The sequence below is a fragment of the Pseudorasbora parva genome, chromosome 17 (genome assembly GCF_024679245.1).
Source record: "Pseudorasbora parva isolate DD20220531a chromosome 17, ASM2467924v1, whole genome shotgun sequence".
In the NCBI taxonomy this organism is placed as follows: Eukaryota; Metazoa; Chordata; class Actinopteri; order Cypriniformes; family Gobionidae; genus Pseudorasbora; species Pseudorasbora parva.
This window is the reverse complement of record NC_090188.1, coordinates 8,325,672-8,350,780: the sequence shown is the minus strand read 5'-3', so window position 1 is coordinate 8,350,780 and position 25,109 is coordinate 8,325,672. Positions and strand designations below refer to the sequence as shown.

The 25,109-nt window shown below is 37.5% G+C and overlaps 1 protein-coding gene across 3 annotated transcripts in view; it reads left to right on the top strand.

Annotated features, from left to right (window-relative positions):
• cdh23 (cadherin-related 23) overlaps positions 1-25,109 on the top strand; it is a 351,845-nt gene that overhangs the window by 132,980 nt on the left and 193,756 nt on the right. For all 3 annotated transcript variants that reach the window (XM_067422478.1, XM_067422477.1, XM_067422476.1), the window contains exons 7-9: positions 17,755-17,949; positions 18,037-18,165; positions 24,777-24,855. In XM_067422478.1, the coding sequence (XP_067278579.1) occupies positions 17,755-17,949; positions 18,037-18,165; positions 24,777-24,855 (403 nt within the window). The remainder of the gene's footprint in view (positions 1-17,754; positions 17,950-18,036; positions 18,166-24,776; positions 24,856-25,109) is intronic.

The following is a 25,109-nucleotide window of genomic DNA, read 5'->3' as shown; positions in this document are numbered from 1 at the left end:
GCTTGCGTAGAGCTGTTTTTACACTTGTTAGTATCTCATTTGATATCTCTCCCTCATGTTGTTCCAAATATATAATTGCCATTTCAGGCCATTTTAAATTTGATTTTGTTATTTAAATGTGATTTTTTTTTTTTTTTTCTTAAAAAGAAAATTCTTATTTGTGTTTTTTCTCAATCTTGCCACATTGTAAATGGTCATGCAACACACCAGAAGCAATGGTGTTTGATCCCAGTGATGTCAAATGTGTTGCTATGCATCTTCAGGCACCGTTTTTTTAATAAACATAAGCGAGGAGAAGATCTTTGATATTTAAATATTTTGTTGTGCTTCTCGATTTTTTTTTACTGAATTTCACTGCATTTTCAATGTAAGCTATTAGACAAACACAATAGGGACACTTGAAAAGACGTTGTTATAAGTTTGTGTCTGTGATCACGATTGTTTTAAAGCAGTCTCTCCCCCAGTGATACAAATGCTTGCGCATGATGTCACTTCATGTGGGCGGAGTTGCGTCTCATGGGTGGCTGGGAGCCCCTATGAATTGTGGCATACCATTGCATGTGCGCTCAGTGTAAGTTTTGATTGGGAGAATCAGGAGAGATGGATGAGAGAGAAGGAATAAAGGAGGGTGGAGATGTGCTGCCCCTCCCGTTATGAGCCATTTCTATCAAGTAGAGGAGAGCTGTTCTTCTGCTTCATTACTCGTCTTTCACTCTCCCTCTCTCTGCTCTGTTCTCGTCATGTTCAGGAAAGTGGATGAGGTCCAAAAAATATATATGAGAGTCAGAATGAAAAAATTGAAAATCAGATCTTGGGCAATTTAGATGCAATGTGAATGAGAATGTGAATTCCACTTTAATGCTACTTTTCAGTCCACTTTCTTTTTCTCAAACCCCCTCTATACTTTTCACACAGGTTTTATTGACAATTCCTAAACAAACAGGAAGTAATTGATTTATTATAATATTTCTATACATTATAAATGTTGTATTTTTATGATTATTAGAAAAAAAAAGCAATTAGAGCACGTAGAAACCAGTGGCATGCAGTGGTGTTCTGAAATGAGGAGGCAAGGTCCTCACAGTTTAACGCTGGTTTTGCACAAAAGTTGTTTCTGAAAGATTTTTTGATTAAAAGGATAGTTCACCCAAAAATGAAAATTATCCTATAATTTACTCACCCTCAAGCCATCCTAAGTGTATATGACATTCTTCTCTCAGACTAATACAAGTGGAATTATATGAAAAAATGTCCTGGCTATTCCAAGCTTTGTAATGGCAGTGAATAGCAGCTCAAAAATTTTCTTACACAATCCCATCGATTCACTTCAGACGGCCTTTATTAACCCCCGGAGCCGAGTGGATTTACTTTTATAATGATGGATGCACTTCTTTGTACTTAAAATTTTGGGCTGCCATTATAATACTTGGATTAGCCAGGACATATATATTTAATATAACTCTGTTTGTATTTGTCAAATACATAAGAATAGCATGGCTTGAGGGTGAGTAAATCATGGGGTGAACTATCTCACCCCGATAGTTCATGATGGTTTAACATAAATGTTCACATAAATGTATCCACTAACCATTCAGAAACATCCAGTTGCATTCTAAAAGTTGGAGTCTCATCATCAGTGTCCGACTCTGGTTTGAACACTGCAAGGCTGAACACTGACCGCTACTGACATTTTGGTTGTGACGTTCTCCAGTTTTAAAGGGTTAGTTCACCCAAAAGTGAAAATTAGATGTTTATCTGCTTACCCCCAGTGCATCCAACATGTAGGTGTGTCTGTTTCTTCAGTCGAACACAAATGAAGCTTTTTAACTCCAACTGTTGCTGTCATATAATGGGGTGAATAGTTAACAATTCTATGAGAGGAAAACATAAAAATAACATGCTTAGGCAATGTGCACAAAAACCCTGCTGCTCCTGACGACACATTGATTTGTTAAGACACGAACCAATCAGTTTCTGTGAGAAACCAAACATTATTTATGTAATTTTTTTTACCTCATATCCCGACAAGTCTCATCAAGTTTTCCTATCGGCAGTAACTTCCATCTGATGAGGTCAAAACCCGACGCGATCATAGACACATATAGACCCTTATTTGTGCCTGCGCAGATTGATCGAATGAGGAATCTACATGGTATATATCTATGATCGCGTTGGTTTTGACCTCATCAGATGGAAGTTACTCTGCATTTATGAAGAGACGAGAATAGTTTTTGTGCACACAAAAAAAAACAAGCGGTATAGTTATGTGCCGATTTCAAAAAAGTTTTGAACGGCTATGAATCAGTGTATTGATTCATGATTCGGATCGCGTGTCAAACTGCTGAAATCATGTGACATTGCCGATCTGAATCCGTTCAAAAACTTTGTTTGAAGTGGTTATTTAGGTTTTTTTTGCACATAAAAACTATTCTCATGGCTTAATAAAATGATTGTAGAGCCACTGTAGTGAGATGGGCTTTGTAACGACGTCTTTAGTGTCTTTTATGGGTCTTGAGAGAGGAAATGACATTGGTGTCAATGAAGGCCTTTCTGAGCCATTGGATTTCAACAGAAATAACTTCATTTGTGTTCTGAAGATGAACGGATGTCTTACTGGTGTCGAACGACATTATGGTAAGTAATTATTGATAGAATTTTTGGGTGAACTAACCCTTTAAAGGGACAAATGAGCAGCTCATTTGCATTTTGCTTACCTAAATAGGGACAAATTTGATAAGCTATGAAAATGATCTGTAGGGTATTTTGTGCTGACACTTCACAGACATGTTCTAGGGACACAATAGATTTTTTACATCTTGTGAAAAGGGGCAAAATAGGTCCGTTTTAAGAATTTGTATTAAAAAAGTAAAGCCGTTAAATAAGGATTTACTACAAAGAAACAGTGAAAAACTAGTGATCAAAGTTACATTTTTTTTGTGGCTGACCTTATTGCATATGCATTTTCAGCGGCTTCCATTTCAAATGCAAAATTTATTGGAGGAGAGTATTATTAGTAAAGAAATTATTCAGCATGATTTACTAATGTTAGCGGTAGTCAAATGACAGGTATTTGTACCATCATATACCACCTCTTTCTTTCGTTCTTTAATTTGCGCATCGTCAGTAGATATCTCTCTGTCTCTCTTGCACGTGCGCTTTTATGGGATTGCGGTCTCATGTTAATTTTCCCTGTTTTGTAAATCCGGGCCGTAGTATGTAAAATGACTGTAGTGTGGTACAGTAGATTTTGAAGGTGATTTGTGTATGTGCCCTTAGACTCAGATGTGGGGTACAAATAGAGGTTCCGGTATTTTAGTTTGTTTCATTAGGAAGTGCAGATGCTGTTGTGTTTCCTCACCAAGAAGTGAGTGTGTTAAAGGTCCATGGGAAGCTGTGCAGTGTTTCTACATTCTAACCACTGATGTGCAGGAGGGCGATCTGCTTTGTGTCGTCTGCAGTCGACAATCAACTCTCTTGTTTTGCTGATGTTAAGGGATTTTTGTCCACACACAGGGCGTCCATTGTTGTTGATGAGCCCCATAACTGTAGTGTTTGTCAGTGAAACTTAATGATATTATTGTTCCTGTGTTTGCCGATGCAGTCGCAGGTCAGCCGGTGCACATCAGTGGGCTCAGTACATCTATGATACATATGGGATGAAAAGTTGGGATGAAAAGTTTTTTGACTGCTGAGGCTTGTTGTTTTGAAAGACCAGGACTGATGTGGTGAGCTCAAAAGAAGGCATTGTTAATAAGGGTCTAGAGAATGAGGGTGTTGAACCCTGAACAGAAATCAATACGGAGCATCCTGATGTAGAGTAAGACTCTTTATTTTCCAGGTGATATAAATGAGTGTCACTAATTGTAGTCGATAAGACGCTGCACTGGACAATTGACACTAGTCAGAGATCTGATCATAAATCATGAATTAACAAGCATTTATTTACATAATTTATTAACTGTTGATCACCTGAATTTTGCAGCAGAAATTGAGACTCATCAAACCAGGCTACATTTTTACAGTCTTCTAATGTCCAATTTTAATGAGCCTGTGTGGATTGTAGCCTCAGAGGCGTGTGTGGAAAGTTTGTATCGTTTTGGCGTTTCGTCAAGACAGATCCGGCAGCCTGAAACTGCTATTTTTTGAAAATGGTCCCAGAGTTGATAAATCTAAAAAACAACACGCGATTTCGTGTGTACAGCTAATTGGTATATTTTGCAAAACGATAATGTCATCTCCCTACGTCTCGACCCTAGTCAGACATCGCATGCTCAAGTTTTCTTCTCCGTTTTTAGTGCATCTCTGTAGCAGAATTACAGTGCCACATACTGGTCTGGCAGTTGATTTCAGTGGTTTCAACGATGCCTTGTCTACAGAATTTTTTTAAGAAACAGATAGGGAAAGCTCTGGGTTTGTGTGGATGTGGCCTCAGTTTCCTGTTCTTAGCTGACAGGATGTTACATGTTTAAGCTTGGAACATACTCTGCAAGAACAAAGAAATGTGTTCGTTTTCTCGAGGTGGCAAGAACAAGAACAAAGTTTGTTCTGGCCAGTACATTCCATACTTCACGAGAAAAGCAAGTGCCGAACATCTGCGTTTCTCCGCATTAACCACGCCCACTTTAAATCTCTGACCAACCACACAATAGTTCTCGGAAACCTGCAAGAAAAAAGTTCTGCTGAGGCGATGTGTCGAGAACAAGCCGCGAGAACTCCCAAACCAGGGCAAGTTCAACCCTGGGAGCGAGAAGTTTTTTCTCTGTTCTTGAGGAGTATGTTGAAGCCTTTAGTCTGCCAGCTGTGATTTTGGTTCTGTAGCATGTTCCTTTGTTCCAGTTTTCCCACTACTCCCTCATCATTATCATTAAGTTCATACTGTTCAGCTGTGTCTTGTCAATCACCTTGTTAGCCCTGTGTATTTATGCTGCCTTCACGTGCTATCGGAATTATCGTAAATACAAGTTTTCGAGGTAAAAATTGCACATGAACGCCCTCTGATGTCGTGTTTACCACTGGGAAGTTCTCAAGTTCCCGTGATGGGCTTGGCCTAACCGTTAAAAATGGCAGATGGTAGACGAATTTCTGCTGTGGCAGGTGTTTTGTTCGTTTTTTTCCCCACAATGAAATTGTCTCGTCTTGTCGTTGAAGTAGTACATATTTACATAAATTAATAATCATTTTAAGCATATTGTGTATTTTAAACGCATCGAAAATCACATCTAGTTGACCATCATTCCAGTGAGCAAGCTGACTATCTAGATAGTGTGGTAAAAGTAGCTATACAATAGGATCATGTATGGCTGAAAGCTATTGCCATTTTAGTCTTTAGTCTTTAAGCAGCCTTATCTTGTCTACATTATGCCTTTATTGTGAATGTGATTATAAACAATATGGTTTTGTGTTGTGCTGCTATTGTTTGCCAGTGATTCTATGATTTTCTGGGACCAGGAAATGACTGAAATGGTTATAGTGTTAAAATAACATTTTCCAAAGACGCACAAAAGTATGAACCTGTCGTCCTCCATTCTTTCCGACAACAAAGCACCTGAACACAACAAGCTCGTAATCACGGCTTCTGAAGTGGGAAGTAGGAAACTTCCGATAGCACATGAAGGCAGCATTAATCCTCAGTTTCCCCTCAGTGTTTGTCTGTTGACGTCTACGACGTATGCTGGTGTTTCTGAGTGGTCCCGAGTGGTCCCTGTGAGTTTTATCATTAACAGTTCCTGTTCCAAATCCTTCTCCTTCTCCTTCTCCTTCTCCTTCTCCTTCTCCTTCTCCTTCTCCTTCTCCTTCTCCTTCTCCTTCTCCTTCTCCTTCTCCTTCTCCTTCTCCTTCTCCTTCTCCTTCTCCTACTCCTACTCCTACTCCTACTCCTACTCCTTCTCCTTCTTCTCCTCCGTCTCCGTCGACATGTTGTGCATTCAGAAATGCTCTTCTGCACACCTTGGTTGTAACAAGTGTTTATTTGAGTTACTGTTGCCTTTCTATCAGCTGGAACCAGTTTGGCCATTCTCCTCTGACCTCTGGCGTCAACAATGCATTTTCACCCACAGAACTGCCGCTCACTGGATTTTTTCTCTTTATCTTACCATTTTCTGTGTTATTGTTTGTGTGTGTGTGTGTGTGTGTGTGTAACGTAGGGGTTTACCTCCCCCCCCCCACACACACACACATGTTAATTTCACTACTTTGCATAGACTTCCATTGATTTTATATCAGGTTAATGAGGTTTTCTATTCTGAACAACTACCCCTAAACCCGAAGAGAAACAGTTTAATGACAAATATATTATGTCTCATTTTGTAATGATATTTTGTGCATTGGTTATTGTACATTTCTGATATAGACTTGTATTAATACTCCCCCACACACAAGTTCCCTAACTAGTCAATTGTCATAAAATTTCATTATTTAAGTGAGGACAATTGGCCCTCATAAGTATAGCCAAACCTACGCACAAGCATACACGCGACTGTACTGTTGGTCTGAAGGGCGTCGTGCTTGTGTTCAGGTTGGATAAGGTGTTAAATAATTGATTAGCTCATTTCAGCACTGATATATGAGGTATCTCTCTGATGGATGATGGTGGAACGCAGGACGTAAGAAAGATACTGATGAGAAATACAAGTATGGCGTTTGGTAAATGATTCCATTTTTCAGGGGGAAATAGAGGGGGATGAATCTGTGCGTGTGTCCTGTGAATATGCCACTAGGATGCATGAGAATTGTCTTACTGTATATCGTCGCTATTTATTAACTTATAGTTGGTGCCTTAAGGATGAAATTCCACAGCATCTGATGATTATTTCATTGTTATTTTCAAAACACCAAGTGAGCAGATTGTGAACAAAGGGGAGTATAATGTAATCGCTTGCATAATTCCCCATAATGATGTAGGCGTCAGATTAAAACGTATAGTTGCATTATAATTTGCATAATTTGGTAGAACGTATTTTCCCAACCCTCCTCAGGTCCTTTGAAGGGCAACCTGCTGTCTGTCTCTCCGTCAGTTCTCTTTAACTGCAATGTGAGTGTCTGCAGTAAATCTATGCAGCATTAGTGAAAGAGTGCAAGTGATGGGGTTGCCAACTTCAGCAAGAAAATAGTGCACTCTTTCAGTTTCTTTTTTGGAATGTAAGTTACACTAGTAACACTCTCCATTTGTTTTTACCTGTTAAATAATTTAGTTTGTTTTTTGACAAGAATTAATAATAAAAAAAAAGTTTCTGGAAACTGAAGACTGCAGAAAATCAGCTTTTCCAGCAGAGGAATACATTGCATTTAATATACTGTATATTTAAAAAAGTAGGTGTTTAATTATGTGTTTTTTTTTCTTCTCATACATGTAGTATAAAATTCTTGATGCATAATAATATAAAGCTATCACATTGTGACTCACTGACATAAGACATCATTGCCTCTGTTGTAAAAAAATAAATGAATGTTAATGTCATACTAGAGTGTCACACACTATTACACACACATCAGTTTAGCTTCTATCCAGATACAACAAGAGAATTGTGACTGTACATACATATTTTAAGATGAACATATTTTAGTGTTTTTTGAAAGCTCACAGTGCTAATAGTGAAATTACTGAAAGTGCTTGTAAAACACTAATGCAAGGGATAGTATGGATATAATTATTAATCAATTATGTTTCCTATAATATAGAATAATACTATATCATGTGGGACGGTTGGCGGCCGATGTGAACAAGATGGAGAAAGAGCGATTTAGTAAAGGAGTGAAAGTCAATGAGGAAAGTGACATTTCAAAAGTGTCAAAAAGAAAGCGAAGGAAAAAAGCAGAAGGAAAGAGAGGTATAATCATGAGGCCTTTGGCTGGTGTAGAGTGGGCGTTCGGGTCCGTTCTTTTAGCGGGCGTAGCTGTAATCAGTGCTGTATTGTTGGCAGCAGTCGGCCAGCTCTGCTTGTACCCTGCAGGGGTTTTACGGCTTTAGGCTAGCGCACTGCGTGATCTTGCCGCTGCCACGCCACGTCAGACTTGTAAATTAGTCCTTTATGGCTAGAGCCAGCCTCACTTTGAGAACATACCTGCTCCTCACCTCGTCTATCACACAATGTCTCTATTAACCCTCCCAATCAATGAAAAACTTCAGTGCGCAAGCTGCTCGCAGCCATTCACTCGTGCTCAAACTGGCTAAACTTGAACTTTCTTCCAAACCGGTATTAACTCCCCCGCTCGCCCTTAACTCTAAAAAGGCCAGCTTTTCATACGTGTTTCAAAGTGTAACTTTAATCAGCCCCCTTCCTTTGTCAAATCTATAGGCATGAAAGAACTAATGACAGAACGCGCTGAGAGCGGCACCAAGCTGCTAAAACACCTTTTCTGTTGTATAAAATGTAAATCAATAACTGAATTTTTTTTGTTTAACAGGAAGTCGGCAAACAAGAGAGTGTGATTAACTTGTTAAAGTGGTGTATTGTTAAGAGATGTTCAAGCATGAAAGGTTTTCAGCGACAGCGATCAGACGTCTTTTATTTTAAGTCAGATTTCCTGTGGCATGAGCGACTTCCAATTGTTATTGTCCTTTCTTCTCTGTATATTACGGAAGCCCTGAACGGCCATGGATAATATTTTTTTTTCTGTCTTGTTATGTCGTGATCACGAGTTAATTATCTTGTGATCTCAAGATAACAAAAGTTGTTTTCTCGTGATAACGACATAATTTTCTCGTGATCTCGAGATAACAAAAGTTGTTTTCTCGTGATCACGAGTTTCATTCTGAAATACTGCACAGCACCCAGAGTCTACGGTTGCTGTAGCAATGAACACAACTTTCACGGTCATCTGATCAATGGATAATAAACCGTGCCATCTTTCAGCAAAATCTTTGCTTCACTTAATACACATTTTATTTGTGTAATTAACATGTTTAAATGATCAAAAGAGAAGGATCCTTCAGAAGGATGGCAGATTATTCTGTTCTATTCTAAAAATCGTTTAGTTTCGATTCAGCCCATTTTATTTTCCTCATTCGTTTGAAATAACATTACATAATTTGTTTGTTATTAGTATCCTTCCTTCTAGCCTTTATTCCATTAAAAAGCGGTGCAGTAGCATACTCCATATTTCTAAAAACAAACAAACGTTTAATCCAGTGAATACAGTCTCGTACAAAATACAATCGTTATAATTGCACATTATCACTGATTTAAATTAGGCTGCAATGCATCTTTACATGGGCTATACATCACATCAAGGCGATACATTGAGTGACACAATCTGGCAAACTAACGGTTATTTAGGCTGCTGATTAAAATGGCATTTTAATGCACAAAAAGGTGCAAATAGAATAGTGAAATCAAAATGAGTTTAACAGTAAGTTTAGTAACGCACCAAACGCTATTATAGCAAACTAATCACATTAGACCATTCAGTTATATTAATTGCCTAATGCACACAGTACTGCACAAATTATAGTGATCGGGAAAGGTCTTCAACGCGTTCAATCTGGACCAGTACAACACATGGTGGATAGGCTATACCGCACCCCATCAGTTAATTGGTTCTATACTGCCACCTCGTGGCGCAGTTGTGTAACTTAGAAAATATGAACTCGTGATCACGACAAAACAACTTTTGTTTTCTCGAGATCACGAGAAAATTAACTCGTGATCACGAGAAAACAACTTTTGTTATCTCGAGATCACGAGAAAATTAACTCGTGATCACGAGAAAACAACTTTCGTTATCTTGAGATCACGAGAAAATTAACTCGTGATCACGACATAACACAGAAAAAAAATATTATCCATGGCCGTTCAGGGCTTCCGTAGTATATAGCCTGTGCATAGTGTGTCTGTATGTAGTTATGTGAATTTATGTGTAACATCTACCTGCTTGGGGGTCTGCAGATGGAAATTAGCCTTTGGCTATAATCTGGCATATTTACATTTGTGAAAAATGTTCAATAATATGTATTGTCCCTTTTGTCTTTTATTTCTACAAATAAAATAATAATAATAATAATAATAATAATAATAATAATGGCAGTGCAGGTCATGTAATACAGTTGGGCATGTTTAAGCGTGAAAAACTTTATTGTTGTCATAAATGAAGTTTAGCTGCTTTTCTGAAACGCCAAACTGCTCTTTCAAAATCAAAAGATCACAAAGGAAGGAACTTTGTAAAGAACCGCAGACAGTTACGATAATTTGACAATGTGGTGTGTGCATTTTTTTCAAGAAACATAATTTTACATTTTTTATTTAATATATAATAAATAAATATTTTATTTGATGTAATTTACCAATGATTTTTAAACACCGTATTGGCCTTGTAATAATTTGACAAATACATTTTTTTTCAAGCAACAAATAATTAACATATTCTATTTAAGTTTTCTATTACTCTATAGTGTTTATACACATGGCATTTATGGCTCATATAATTGGCTTAAAGACTTTTAATTGGTTCCTATGAGCAGGCATGGTAGATGAGAGGGTAGATCTAGGTATTATAGATTTCCTTGACAGAGCCTTGTCAACCTCCAGTGATTTAATCGTTGACAGTGTGGATGTTAGTGAGTTAGAGATGTAGCATGATGAGTGCTCAGTGAGTTCATTTGCTTTTGTCTCTCTGTGGTGTCAGGGTATTTATCCCTATGGAGACGCACAAGCTAATGGTCAGTGAACCGGCCACTTTAGAAGTGATGCAGACCTCTGAGGGCCACTGGATTTAGTCCATAAACTCGACTAAATGGTCTGTTGTGTGGATTTTGTAATTTTAACTGACATCTGCATTATGTTGTAAGCAATATTTGTCCCCTGTTTTCTGAAAAGCAGAGTTTTCACTTTTGTGCTTGTGGGGCAAAAATGGCAAGAAAGGAAGTTACGCTGAAAATGTCATATACAAGATATGTTTATGCATGTGAAATTGAATTGTGGGAAACTGTGCCTTATATATTCGATTTTATATTTATGCACAGCTGATAGAAAATAAGATTCCACACTTGTTGTTTTGAGAAATGGTAAGGTTTAAAACAGAGTAGATTGAACAAATTATTTGTGAAGTAAAACATCAGAATATGCAAATATTGTCATCAGTGTTTGGTGCAGTGACAGGACATCTGCTGCACATTCAAACTTCAAACCGCATGCGTTCCATTTAGCAGCAGATGCTGAAAGCCTGACTGTGAAAACAGTTTAACGCAAAATGAGTGATGAATTTCCTTACGTCATTCTGTCTGATTGTAATCTTAAACTACATCCATGCCCTTGATTTTACAGATGTAAAATTGTATTTGTTTTCTTAAATATTTATGTGATTTACAAGTAAAATTAATATAATTGAGAAGTTGTAGAATCATTTATAAAAGCATCTACGAAATTGTATTCATTATTACAATAATTTACTTTTCTTTACATACACTACCGTTGAAATGTTTGGGGTCAGTAAGATATTTACATTTTTTGAAAGAATTGTCTTGCCAAGGCTGTGTTTTTTCTTCTTCTTCTTCAAAAATACAGTAAAAACACCACTATTGTGAAATATGATTAGAATTTAAAATTACGGTTTGCTATTTAAATTTACTTAAAAAAATAAAATTAGTTGAAAGCAGTTATTAATTTATTATTTATTATTAAATTATTTATTAAGATATTAATTTACTAGTGATATTTTTGCAGATAGCCAAAAGTCATCAAGATGTTGAGCCGGCATCGTTATTTCCCTAATGTGTAACACCAGTAACAGCAAACTAAACCAATGATATTTAAATGACGAACCTAATCGTGATCCCGGCATGTTTCAATCCGGACCGCGAGACAGAGCGGTAGCACCATTTCCCTGTTTCTGGTTGAAGTGAGCAGTGTCAGAACAGAGGTGCGGATCACACCATAAGCACTCAGGACCGTTTGTGGTAATGATTTTCAGCACTATATCCTCTAGAAGTTTTATCTAAAGCCAAACGCACTTCATTTGAGCCCTTTGAGCTCTGTGTGCATTTTCTCTTTTTCCAGACGCGCGCCACATTAACAGAGCTTAACACTCAAACTCAACCCTCCGATGGGATCGTCCATCGCAATTTTTCACTGTAGACATCGTCTGATGCCAATTTGGTAGACACCGCCCAACCCTAAATCAAATGAGATGCTGCCATGAAAGCTTCAGTTGAGAACAAAAAAAACCAAAACAGTTTAACTGAGTTTGAGTGCAAAAATACTCATGATGACTGAGCTAGAGCTGGGTTGAACATATTGATTTCTTGATGAGAGAACTCAGCTTTCACAAACTCTGTTTTCAAACTCAGATTGACTCTTTGGTCAATTTTATTACAACATTTAAACAATAAATGCTGTTTGACACTCTTGAATGTGATGTGACAGTGGTGCGACTCATTTCAAGTGCTGAGTGTGAGTGAACCGATCACCTCTTCCTCAGGAAAAAATAAATCCTCCAAAAATTGAGGCAGTCGGTTACATCACATTTTTTAAGTTAAGAAATATAAAGTTTTAAGTCAGCAGAACTTGCAGATTTTTATTTTGTACTCATTCATTTGAATTGGACAAATATTTGAGTACACTAATTCATATATTTAAATAAGTCTTTAAATATTTTCAATATTGGCTAATTGGTATGGCAATACTTTGATAACATTAGCATAGCAATTGCTGAACGAGTACAGCAATATAGAACATTTAACATACTGTATTTTTTTTCTCAAACAAGCTTATGCTCCACTCGGCACCATGATATCCCCCCCCCCCCCAAAAAAAAAAAAAAAAAAAAAAACAGAAACTTCTAAATTCTAAATTGATATAGCAAAACATGAAGCACTACTAAATATCCACCTTAACATTAATATTGCACAAAATTGTTTCATCAATATATATCCAAGCCCAATTTTAGGTATCTTTTTTTTTAAATATTTTATCAGAATTATTGCACTTTAACCTGAAATAAGCATAAACCAAGAAATGTTAACTCAAAGGGATGCCTTATTTTACTTTATAGTTTCATGATTTTTTAATATAAGGATAGTTAACACACTCTCTACATTATGCAACTTGCGTTTGGCGCCTGTTTTTTTTCTTGTAGAGCAGGGGTCTCAAACTCAAATTACCTGGGGGCCGCTGGAGGTAGACTCTGGGTCAGGCTGGGCCGCAACCAAATTTTCCACACAAAAAAAATAGTACAACTGATCCAATCTTCTCAATCTTTATTATTAACAGTTCTTCAACATTAATGTTTCTTCTGAACATGAACATGGCTTCTCTTGCTTACTCGTGTTTTTTTTAAAAATATTGCCAATATATTTTTGAGATTATCCTTCGTCCTTCGCACCTATCTATTACCAGCAGGTGTGTGATGGTAATTGTGTACTAATAAATATGGCCAATAGAAATTAAATCATTATGTAATAATGAAATAATAAATGTTTTTATTTTTATTTAAAATAATAGACTATTTCAAAGCAAGGCCATAACCAGGTCAAACAGATCAGTGAACGAAATTCTAGAGCTAATTCTAGTTGGGAAATAATCAATTTGGGACTATTTGCAAACAATATTTGCATTAATTGTTGTCAAATATACTATGAGGTTTTTCGCATGAGTGAATAAATACGCACATCAGCTGCTTATATTTGAGTTCCTCAGTGGTCTAATAGTAGACTTTTAGTAAATAGTCTCAAATGTTCAGAGTTTTAATCCGCTCATAGTTTTCTTCATTAAATGTTCATCAATGATTGTATATTAAGAGCATGGAAACGTTGCATTTTGTGTGCATTTGTGTGTGTGTAATTTAGTTTTGTGATTTTACTGGAAAGAATATTCTCTCTCCGTAACGACATTATGCGATTGATTGACATGCTCGTCTGTGTGTGTGTGTGTGTGTGTGTGTGTGTGTGTGTAGACTGCGCGAGCGAGCATGTGTGCGAGCCAAAAGAGAATGTAAATCCCGCCTACTTTGATTTGATTGGCCATTTGAGCGCCGTTAAACCACATTCATTTCGACTGTCTGAACATGTCAATCATGCGGCGTCAACCAATTATACTGCATGAGAGAGGGCCGAGCTAACTCTCTCAAACACACACACACACACACAAAGTGAGGCATAAAGCGCGGCACACGCAACGACTCTGCCAAAAATGGTTTTCAAAGCAACGCGTGGGCCGCACTAACACTAATCTTTGATGTCAAGTAGGGGGCCACAAAATATCATACAGCGGGCCGCAAGTGGCCCGCGGGCCGGGAGTTTGAGACCCCTGTTGTAGAGGCTATTGACTCCATTATTTATTTATTTATTTTTCTGGACAGGGAGCTTAACTGTAATTTTTTATCAATTTAATACATCCTTGCTGAATAAACCCCCCAGATATAAAAATCAAAGATAAAAAAGTTGTTGTCATATTGACAAGAATTATCAGATACAGATGTACATGAGAGCCTTGACTTTAACTACAATTGAAACCTTTTTACAAAATAATTGTCTTTTTTCTGTAGATGATATAATATATGCTGATTTGTTACTGAGCACTTGATGATGGGGGAATCCCTATTATCCTAAATATTCCAAGTTAATTCGTCTTCTCACAGAGTCTCTGGGAAGACTTCAAATGGGTTAATGAGCTGATAAGGGGGCTTGCGATCATTTAGCAATATAATAATAATAATTATAGAGCTTGAGAACATTAGTGTGAAGTTAAACTGTTCAAGTTTGCTCAGAGACATTAAGTAGAATGTGAAGGTGTGAAGCCAGGCCTGATACCTAAACTAGAAACTAGATCTCACCCTTTGCCAATGTGTAAACTGATTTTACTTGTGCCACAGTATAAAAGCCAGAAAGCTAATAATAAGTATCCCCTTTCACTCCTCCCCTTTCCTTCTTTCTGTCTTCCTGGGTTGGGAATAATCTTCTCTAACATACTGCAGTTGAAAGAGGCTGGGGAGTCCCTGCTGTATTTGAGGTTTTTAATACTATTAGATATGCCTCTTTCTCCCACCCGTGCATTCTTTTTCTTCCTTCATTCTTCTTATTTTATATTCAAACCTCAAATATATACAAATACTAAATTCTTTCTCAGATCAACCCTTCCCCCCCCCCCCCATAGATGATTACAACAAATAGGTATTTGAAAATGAAATAGTCTCAATAGATGAGATAAAGGGCACTGACTTGCTAAAATAGCTAAAACTCGCAATCTGTATTTACATATACATGATCACAATTATTAATTTGAACAATAATATAAGTGGTCCAGTTTCCTCAGTGGAGGTGCCTGAACTTTAGTGTGGAGGAACTGAGGGCAGCTGAGCAGTGAGAGTGTGAGAGGATGTTATCAGGTCGAGGCAAGAATTCACTGTCCACATCTATCTTCATTCCTTCTTATGATTCCCCCTTTTTTCTAATCCTCTTTTCTCTCTCTTTTATCTTTGTCCTTTATACCTCTCATGCTTTCTTTTTCTCCAATAGTTTATCTGAATCTTTTCTAATCCCTTCTTTTCAAAGGATGGATATCTCCTGTTTTATTGAAAGAGATAAAGAGTGAGTGCTTGCTGAAGTACAACTTCTCTCTCTCAGGAAGACTCTGGTTTACTGTTTTGGAATAGGAAGTGTCCCTTTTTCTCTCTTTGCTCTCTCTTTCTGTGGCCTGGGGGATTCTGGAAGTAATGCGGTGACATACAGCTTTATATGTAAATGGAATATATAAGCATGAATAGTTAGCCTGACAAGCCAGACCCACATCAAGATGTTTGGTCTGGAAGCTCACCATTGACAGGGCTCAATCCGAGGGGCAGATAAACGGTTGTCTTTCAAACTCCCTCTGCACGCGATAGGATAGCGCTACAACCAACCAGAGCAACGAAGGTGAAACGGAGCTAGTTGACAGATTAAACTTTTGCCATATCCGGTTGGCAAAACTCTGAAAAAATCTTCCCTTCTTAAGAATGACTTCAGTGCCGTTCTCTTCTCAGAGAAAAACTTAACTCCAAGTCTTTCAGAGTCGGCATTCGAAAGACCGCCGTTCGCCAGCTTCTGTGTTTACTAGTAACACGAAAGCGCAACTCGGCCGCCATTATGTTAAGCCCTGCCCACCGACTCTATACACGATGTGATTGGCTTGACCAGAGTTTAGTTTACAGCTCAGAAGTCTATTGAGAGTTGCTAGACGACACTCGCGGCAGATTAGATTTGCTGCGGCTAGGGTGCGTCTAGATTTCTAGGCTAATGAATAGTTGCATTCCCGATTCCATTAAGAGTTGCATTTGTCTAGTGTAGATATGTATATATACTGTATGTATTGATGGTGTTAAATGGTTTAGGGTCAGTATGTTTTTTAAATGTTTTTGAAGGAAGTTTCTAATGCTTGCAAAGGCTGCATTTCTTTGATCAAAAACCCCAATCATTCTAATATGCTGATTTGGTGCTCAAGAAACACTTCTTATATCAATGTTTAGAGATGCATGATATATCGGCCAACATATCGCTATCGGCCGATATACACTATATTGCCAAAAGGTTTGGGATGCCTACCTTTAAATGCACATGGACTTTAATGAAATTCTATTCTTAATCTGTAAACTTAATCTGAGTTGGCCCACCCTTTTCAACTATTACAGCTTCAACTTTTCTGGGAAGGCTTTCCACAAGGTTTAGGAGTGTGTTTATGGGAATTTTTGACCATTCTTTTGACGCATTTGTGAGGTCAGGCACTGATGTTGGATGAGAAAGCCTGGCTCACAGTCTACGCTCTGTCGGGTTGAGGTCAGGACTCTGTGCAGACCAGTCAAGTTTCTCCACACCAAACTTGCTCATCCATGTCTTTATGGTCCTTGCTTTGTGAATTGGTGCACGGTTATGTTGGAACAGGAAGGGGCCGTCCCTAAACTGTTCCCACACAGTTGGGAGCATGGAATTATTCAAAATGTCTTGATATGCTGAAGCATTAAGAGTTCCTTTCACTGGAACTAAGGGGCCAAGCCCAACCCCTGAAAAACAACAATGCAGTCCAACAATATCGTTCTCAAACTCCAAACCAAACTACCAAACTCAGACTCGTCTATCAGATTGCCAAACAGAGAAGTGATTCGTCACTCCAGAGAACACGTCTCCACTGCTCTTAAATCAAGTGGCGGCATGCTTCACACCACTGCATCTGACGCTTTGCATTGCACTTGGTGATGTAGCTTGGATGAGCTGCTCGGCCATGGAAACCCAGTGCATGAAGCTCTCTACGAACTGTTCTTGAGCTAATAAAGGCCACACAAATATATATAATACATTTATATTACAGTATTGTTTTTACAAAATTACTTAATATATAGATAAAGGAGGACATATATTTTTTATAAATTATTTTTTTTATATATATATTTTTGTACATTATTTTTGCAAGATATACTTTTCAGACTGACTTGTTTTAGAGTAAAATTGGACAAGGACCAGTTTTGATCAGATTGACCCATTTAGACCCCATTCTTAAAGATAATGTATTAACTTAGTGAGTGTGTGAAAAAAAGCTCCTCTTGCATTTTAGCCTGTGTGTGTGTGTGTGCGTTCTCTCTGGTGCTGACGGACTGCATCGTGTCTCAGTGACAGCAGGGGTCTGATCATCTCAGACGTGTGTCACTTACTGACAGGTGAAATGACAGAGACAAGAGCTGTCACTCATCATCTGAAATGTGCTTAAACACAGCATTAAATAATGCTCATCATGCAAGTATAATTTTATTCACGTGTATCATTGTTGTCTCCGTGTGTGTGTGTGTGTGTGTGTATAGAACATTCCAGTCGGGACGTCAGTGTTCATGGTGAACGCGACAGACCCAGATCAAGGCGTGGGCGGTAGTGTGCTCTTCTCCTTCCAGCCGCCCTCTCCGTTCTTTTCCATTGATGGGGCCAGAGGAATCGTTACTGTGACAAGAGCGCTGGACTACGAGATGACAACCAGCTATCAGCTTACTGTTAATGCCACGGTTAGAAAACGCTCTACATTGTCAAATTGTGTGGAGCCATTTCCATTACAAAGTCAAATAAAGTATGTATATTTTTTATTTTAACAGGACCAGGATAAACGCCGTCCACTCTCTAGCCTGGCTAATTTGGCAATTACAATCACTGATATCCAAGATATGGACCCCATCTTCACCAACCTCCCCTACAGCACTAATATAATGGAGGACGCACCACCAGTCAGTACACACTCCTACATTCATATTACTTTGTACTTAATTCAGTAGTATTTTAATGGGTGTTACAAAATGTGAATATTAATTGTATTATTTACAATGCATATTTTTTTATTTCCAATTTTATTTCAAATGAATATAATATTTTGTATTTATTTGTTTATTTACAGTTACTTATTTATTTATTTTCATTCTCAATTTAGAGAAGGTCTCTCAAATTCTTTACTAGCTTTAATGTGTTTGTAATTTCCATTATTCTCAATTACAAACCTGGACATGTCCAGGATAATTTTTTCATAAGATTCATCCAGATGGATTGGCACACAACCTAGTGAGCTGCCTATGTAGACAACATATTTGGGCCTCATTAGCATGTTAGACAGGATGTACTGTTATTAGGTTTTGAGTCACAGCCAGGTAATATTTAGATAGAAACCAATAAAACAGTAATATACGCAGGCCAAAAAAAGATTTGTGTAAACATAAAAGAATCTCCAGAGAATGAGAGAGAGAGAGAGAGAGAGAGAGATGCAATTTGGCTGACAAAATGTGATAGAATGTGTGTGTTGAGTAATTAGACAATAATTATAGGGGAAGCAGCGTTTACACCTGTGAACTCTCGCTGGAATATTCCTGTAATTATAGTGATAGGTTTATGCTGTGACCTGCTCAGTAAGAGGGCCCGCGAAAGGTCATTCGTCCTGAGATCCATCACCGGCCGTTCGTTCCTGTGTTATTTTACTCAATGTGTCCAACACACTACAGGCTCTGAGGAATTTGTGGGTGCTTCTGTGTTTTTCTGTCTGTGTTGAATTTAAAGTGGAATTAGAGAAGAACAGCTACTTTAAAGCCATTTTTACAACAAATTATAAACCAAAAGTTTAAAGATTTGCTCTTACTGAATTAATTATTTATTAATTAATATTAAAGGTGCTGTATGTAAGTCTTTTTGTAATTTTTTAACTAAAGCATAAAAATACCATAATTTGCTTGCAGATATGTAGGAAACATGTTAAACATGCTACATGCTAACAGCTACAGCCAGTTTTTCTACTTTGAAATGTGCGTTCTGTGTCGGAATGTCTGTTTTTGTTTTGGTCTGCGCAGGATCCATCTAAAAATCTCTATGAACGAGAGTATATTAAAACACGGATAGATCAACTCAATTGCGTTCGCTCCTTGAATGTCCTCAACCTGTCAGTCCTGCATACCGCACCTTTAAAGTCATAATATGTAAGATTTTTGTATTGAAATATCCAAAAAACACTAGAACAGTGTTATACATTTTATTGATTGTGTACTTACATTATCCCAAATGTTTCCAAGAATGTTTAAATCCAGAGAAATAAGCAATTTTAACCAGGACACGGACCATGTCTGTCCGCTACCTGTGAAATCATATCCGCATTATCCTTAATTTCCATTTTTATTTTGGAAACCATGGAAGCACCAACTCTTTAAAATATTATGTGTTTTATTTAGATATGTGAATAACTGTTGGGATACATTCATCCACAGTCATCCACCAATCTTTGTTATATAGCTCAACACAGTTAGTCTTTGATTTACGTTTTCATGATTTACAGCGAGTACCATGTTTTCACCATGCCTATCGATCTAGCTTACTGCAGTGTGCAACAAAGTGTCTGATTGTCACCGCCGAGCGAACGCACAGAATAATATTATAACATAGCTTTCAACAGTCTCAAATATGACAAAACAGTACTGCTTTACCCCACATCCAATGACTGGAAGCAGCGGACGCTGTCGTCTGTGGCAAAATGAAAGTTCTGCGAATTCCAGGCGTCATCAAGCTATGCCTTTGTTTTTAATAGGTGAATTCTAGTGGCAAAAAATGACATATTGTGGCTTTAAGGATCTTTAGACACAATGTTCCCGATTTTCTAACAGCTTGCACCAGCTCCGTCCGTCCGTCCATTCATCCATCCGTCCGTCCGTCCATTCATCCATCCGTCCATCCATCCATCCATCCATCCATCCATCCATCCATCCATCCATCCATCCATCCATCCATCCATCCATCCATCCATCCATCCATCCAGCTAGCTCATATTTTCTCTCTCAATCCATTTATCGCTCTCTGGTGTCCATTTGCATGCATATTAACTCATGAGCGTGTCAGATGTGAAGCGTTGTGACACGGATCTATCAGTCGTCTCAGGAAGGTCAGGAATAAGAAGACAGTGATGACTTTAGACCAGTTGTCCTGTCTAAATGTGGCGGTCAGCATCAAGTTCCAAGTGGATGTGATTGATTTTGGCATTCCATTCCTTATTTCCTACATCAGTGCTGGAAAAGTTGAGGAAGCACTATAGAAAAGACAAGAGGCCTTTGTGTTGAGAATTAGATACTTGAAACACGTACACCCTCAATAGTGTCACACGTCACACTAGTATGTTCAAATAAAACGATGTTGACACGTACACTTAGCCACACGCAGAGCTTAAAGCTTATCTTCCCTCACACACACACACGTGCGTGTACGCAGTGTGTCAGCTCAGTCGACGGGCCTCGGGCTAAGTGAGTGAGTGGGTGTGGAGAGTTCTCAATGCTACTGACATTTACGCGCAAACAGATATCAAACACGCAGAACTGTCGTGGGTCATCTGTCAAAACACAAATCTTAACCCCCCGCTCCATCTCTCACGCCGACTCAGGTGCCTCGCTCTCGCACAAACTCCTGGAGAGAGATCCGGTAGCTTTCCCTCTCTTCTCAATGGGTTTATTTTACATTGTAAAAGCACTTAATTTAAAGCAGTAATTCACCCAAAAACTCAATTATCATTTACCTTTGCATTGTCCAAAACCAGTATGATTTATTATAGTGAAGATTGTTAGATTATAGTGAAACATATATGTATATATTTATAATGTTTTGGGTAAATAACAAGATAATTACAATTTTCAGGTGAACTACTCATTTTAGATTCCTCCTAAACTGAAATATCTACTGTATATGGAATCTCATTCATGCTTTCTAATGAAATAATAATGTAATTGTGAAAAACTTTATTTCTCATAACTTTGCCTCACTTTGTTTATTTGAATTGTGACTTACGTATATCTCACAGTGTGATTTTTAAATGTTACAATTGTGAATTTATTTCTTATTTTACACTGTACATTACTGTTCAAAAGTTTGGGTCTATATATTTTTTAAATATATTTTATGTTTTTGAAAGAAGTCCCTTATGTTCACCAAGGCTGCATGTATTCGATCAAAATACAGTAAAAATATAGTGAACTATTTGTACAATTTAAAATAACTGCTTTCTATTTGAATATATTTAAATGTGTAATGTATTCCTTATGTCAAAGCTGAATTTTCAGCATTATTACTCCATATTTCAGTGTCACATGATCCTTCAGAAATCATTTTAATATGCTTTAATATTTGATGCTCAAGACACATTTCTTATATTTATCAGTGTTAACAGTTGTGCTGCTTAATATTTGCTTTAAAATCCGTAATATATATTTCTTCAGGATTCTTTGATGAAAGTTTTTTTTGTAACATTATAAATGTCTTTACTGTCACTGTTAATTTACTGTTCATTTCCTTTAAAAGATTATTGAGACCAAACTTTTAAGCAGTAGTGTATCGCGCGTTTATTTGAAAACTTTTTATAAAAAAATGGTTTTATCCGAACACACAGCTACTTTTAAATGCTGTATTGGTGGTCATCTACAAGCATAGAAACGACTCAAACCTTGACCTCCTGGCACAAGCGCATCCCTGCAGTTCATGCTCACGCCATAGAAAGCTGAATCCGCCTGCCAAATGGACCAAAGTTTGAGAACAGCTAAAATGTCGAAAAAAACAATGTTTTGCTGGAAAAGTGGGGAGTTTTTCACAGGGTTTGGCGTTTTCTTTTGTCAGGGTGACATTTAAAGGCTTTTTAGGGGCAAACACAATTTGGCTGTCAAGCGCTTGATCTGAAATGGTGCAAGAGAAGAGACACGGATGGAGGGAGGATGGAAAAGTGGACGAGAAGGTATAGGGCGAAATATTTAAGGATGAGAGGAAAGGAAAGAGATGGGCAAAGACATGTGCATGATTGAACATTCCACTTGTGCAGACGGCAAGAGAATAGCTCGCAAATTACTTCAGCCACACTTCATCCTCAGTTCAGTCGCTCCCTCCCCGCTTTTGTCATCCATTTCTCCCTCTCTCCTCCTCAAGTTTTTGCGCTAAACGTGCTGTAATTGATTGTGTGCTGTAATAGCAGTAGAGTGTTGGCAGAAATGAAGCATAAATAGCTCTCAGACACTATTAGATGGATCAATGGCATATGCTCTCTCACTTTTCTCTTTAAGATTTTCTCATTCAGGATCAAAGAGTCCTCTAAATTGGAATATTTTGCCGTTTGTTATTTTTCATGTCTCATTCGATTCGTTCATTCACCAGGCCCTTTCCTCAACAGTTGCACATGAGAAGTACAATGATGGCAGAAAGTATTTGGACACTTAAAATCTTTAATTGTCATTGCATTAGACAAAAGAAAACCATTTATTTTAATGAACCACAGCACTTTTTTAATTGAAAGAATTTAAAAAACTAAAGCAGATTTTAGGTCAGATTTACTAAACCCTCATTTGGCGTTAGGATTTACTAACTTTTGATATTGAAATTATCCGGGCATGCGTGTGTGCTTTAATTTGTGCTTTCACAGTAGATCACGCATGGAACTTTCCACTTCCATCTGTGCTTTGTTTTTTACATTAAAGGAACAAATGTTTAATGAATCACCCCACATGTTTTACCAATTTTTGGTACCCCACCAGCTACCTAAGGCTGTGTTTTTAACTTTAAGTGTAGATGGCTCTACACTGGAATTTCAAACAAAATTAAAAAATAAATAATTGTGGGTGATCGTTGATGCTCATTTAACATTTATTTCATCATTTAATTTTAGAAACATTGCCAGATTACATCCTATGTTGTCATTCCCAGTGGCTGAAAAGTTAATTAACATCTTTGTATTTTCTCGCATTGATTATTGCAATGCTTTTCTGGCCAGGGTTTCAAAAGCTACCCCTAAATAAATTACCGTTGGTTCAAAATTCAGCTGCTCGAATCCTGTCATCCTGCATCACTCTCTTCTGCACTGGCTCCCTCTCAGATTTCGTTTTGATTTTAAAATTCTCATCCTTGCTTATAAGGTTTTCATGGATTGGCACCTCATTGTCTGTCTGAGCTTTTAACCCCCTACTCACCAGCGTGTGATCTCCGCTCCTCGGAAGCTGGCCTTTTAATTGTTCTGCTTACTGGTTTAAAAAATATGGGTGATAGGTCTTTTTTTTCCTCCAATTTCTCCAAAGCTTTGGAATTTTCTGCCTGCTGAGATTAGGCAAGTAGAATCCCTTAGTGTTTTTAAATCTTCCCGTAAAGCTTTTTTAGGGTAGCTTTTACCTGATTTTTTTGTAATTTTTTCTACATTTTTAATACATTTTGAACCGTGAGGGCAATAATCAAAATTCTTCTTTCCTCTGATTCCGTGGCTCAAGATGATCCAACTTTTCCTAACACTTTTTTGAACTCCCTCTAGATGATTTACACGAAAATTTAACCATATCATCTTCAGACAATGCCAAAAAAGTAATGCAATTCAAGTTGCTTCTAGTGTTTTTAAAGGGGTACTTCAGCGCTGGGAAGATGAATCTGTATTTAAACGGGGTCTTCAATGTAATACAAAAAGTGAAATTATTTTTGAATTTGGTGCCTTCTAGACTGAGAAAAGACAGAAAATGTATTTTTGTCCCATGGGGATGAAAGACTACAATTCCCAGAATGCTTCGCTGCCCTGTGAGGCCATTCCCAACGCAACCAACTTGACTGAGTTAGAGAAGACACTACAATTAAAAACTGAACGTGTCTGTTCAATATAATGAGTGAGTCACCGCACGAGTATCACAGCACTGAGCACTGACTGCAGGAGTGATGAGAGCTGAGGTAATCGCGACTACACTCGCGGCATACATTCACAACGCGAGTTCAGTCTGGCGCGTTTCAGTTCATGCCTTTGCAAGCTTAACTTTCATAGAAATTAATTTGAGAAGTTAAAAATGAATTGAATATCTTCGAAACATTAGTCTGATCGAAATCATAGCGGGTTGACATTATTTCAAAGGCCAAATGTCATATTTTGATAGTAAATCAATACAATGCAATCAAAGTGAGATGAGGGTTCTTTTTTATATGTTCTTAAATACAAGTGTCTATAACGCCCAAACAAAATGAGATTTTTTTCACCAAAATTGGCACGCTTCTGTATGAGGGCACTCTGGGGACACACAAAAAAGTGGTGAGACTATAATTAAACAAATTATAAAATTGTCTCTTTATGACTCAATGTATTTATGTGGGTTTTCAACCTTTTTGCTTTAAAATGTCTCAATGTTTTTTGCTTTACTAATTTTTGCAGTTGGTCTGCTGTTACCTTTTCTTTTTAATTATTATTATTATTATTACTATTATTATATTTTTCGACAATCTGGTCCATAATGTTTAAACTAAAGACAAAATATTTGTGCACTTCTATGCATATTTTTTTATGTTTTATGTCTCTTTTTATCTCTCTGTGTGTCTGTAGGGTTTTGAAGTCCGTAAGATCAGGGCGATCGATCAGGACTTAGGTCGACCACGTGGAATCGGATATACGATCATATCAGGTCAGTCACATCCATCATGATTTTATCTTCAGGGCAGCTTAGCCATAAGCAAGAAGGTGTGGAAAGAGACCGTAGTCTTCCTCTTTAAATCAGCACCACTATATTGCGATATAGTAAGTCAAAAGTAGCCTACCGTTTCTTAATTTGGTACAACATTTTACAAAAAAAAACAACAACAAAAAAACATTAACATTTTTTTTACAAATAATATAAGACAAGTCTTTGTGCTGTACTTTTCCAATCAGTACATGTGT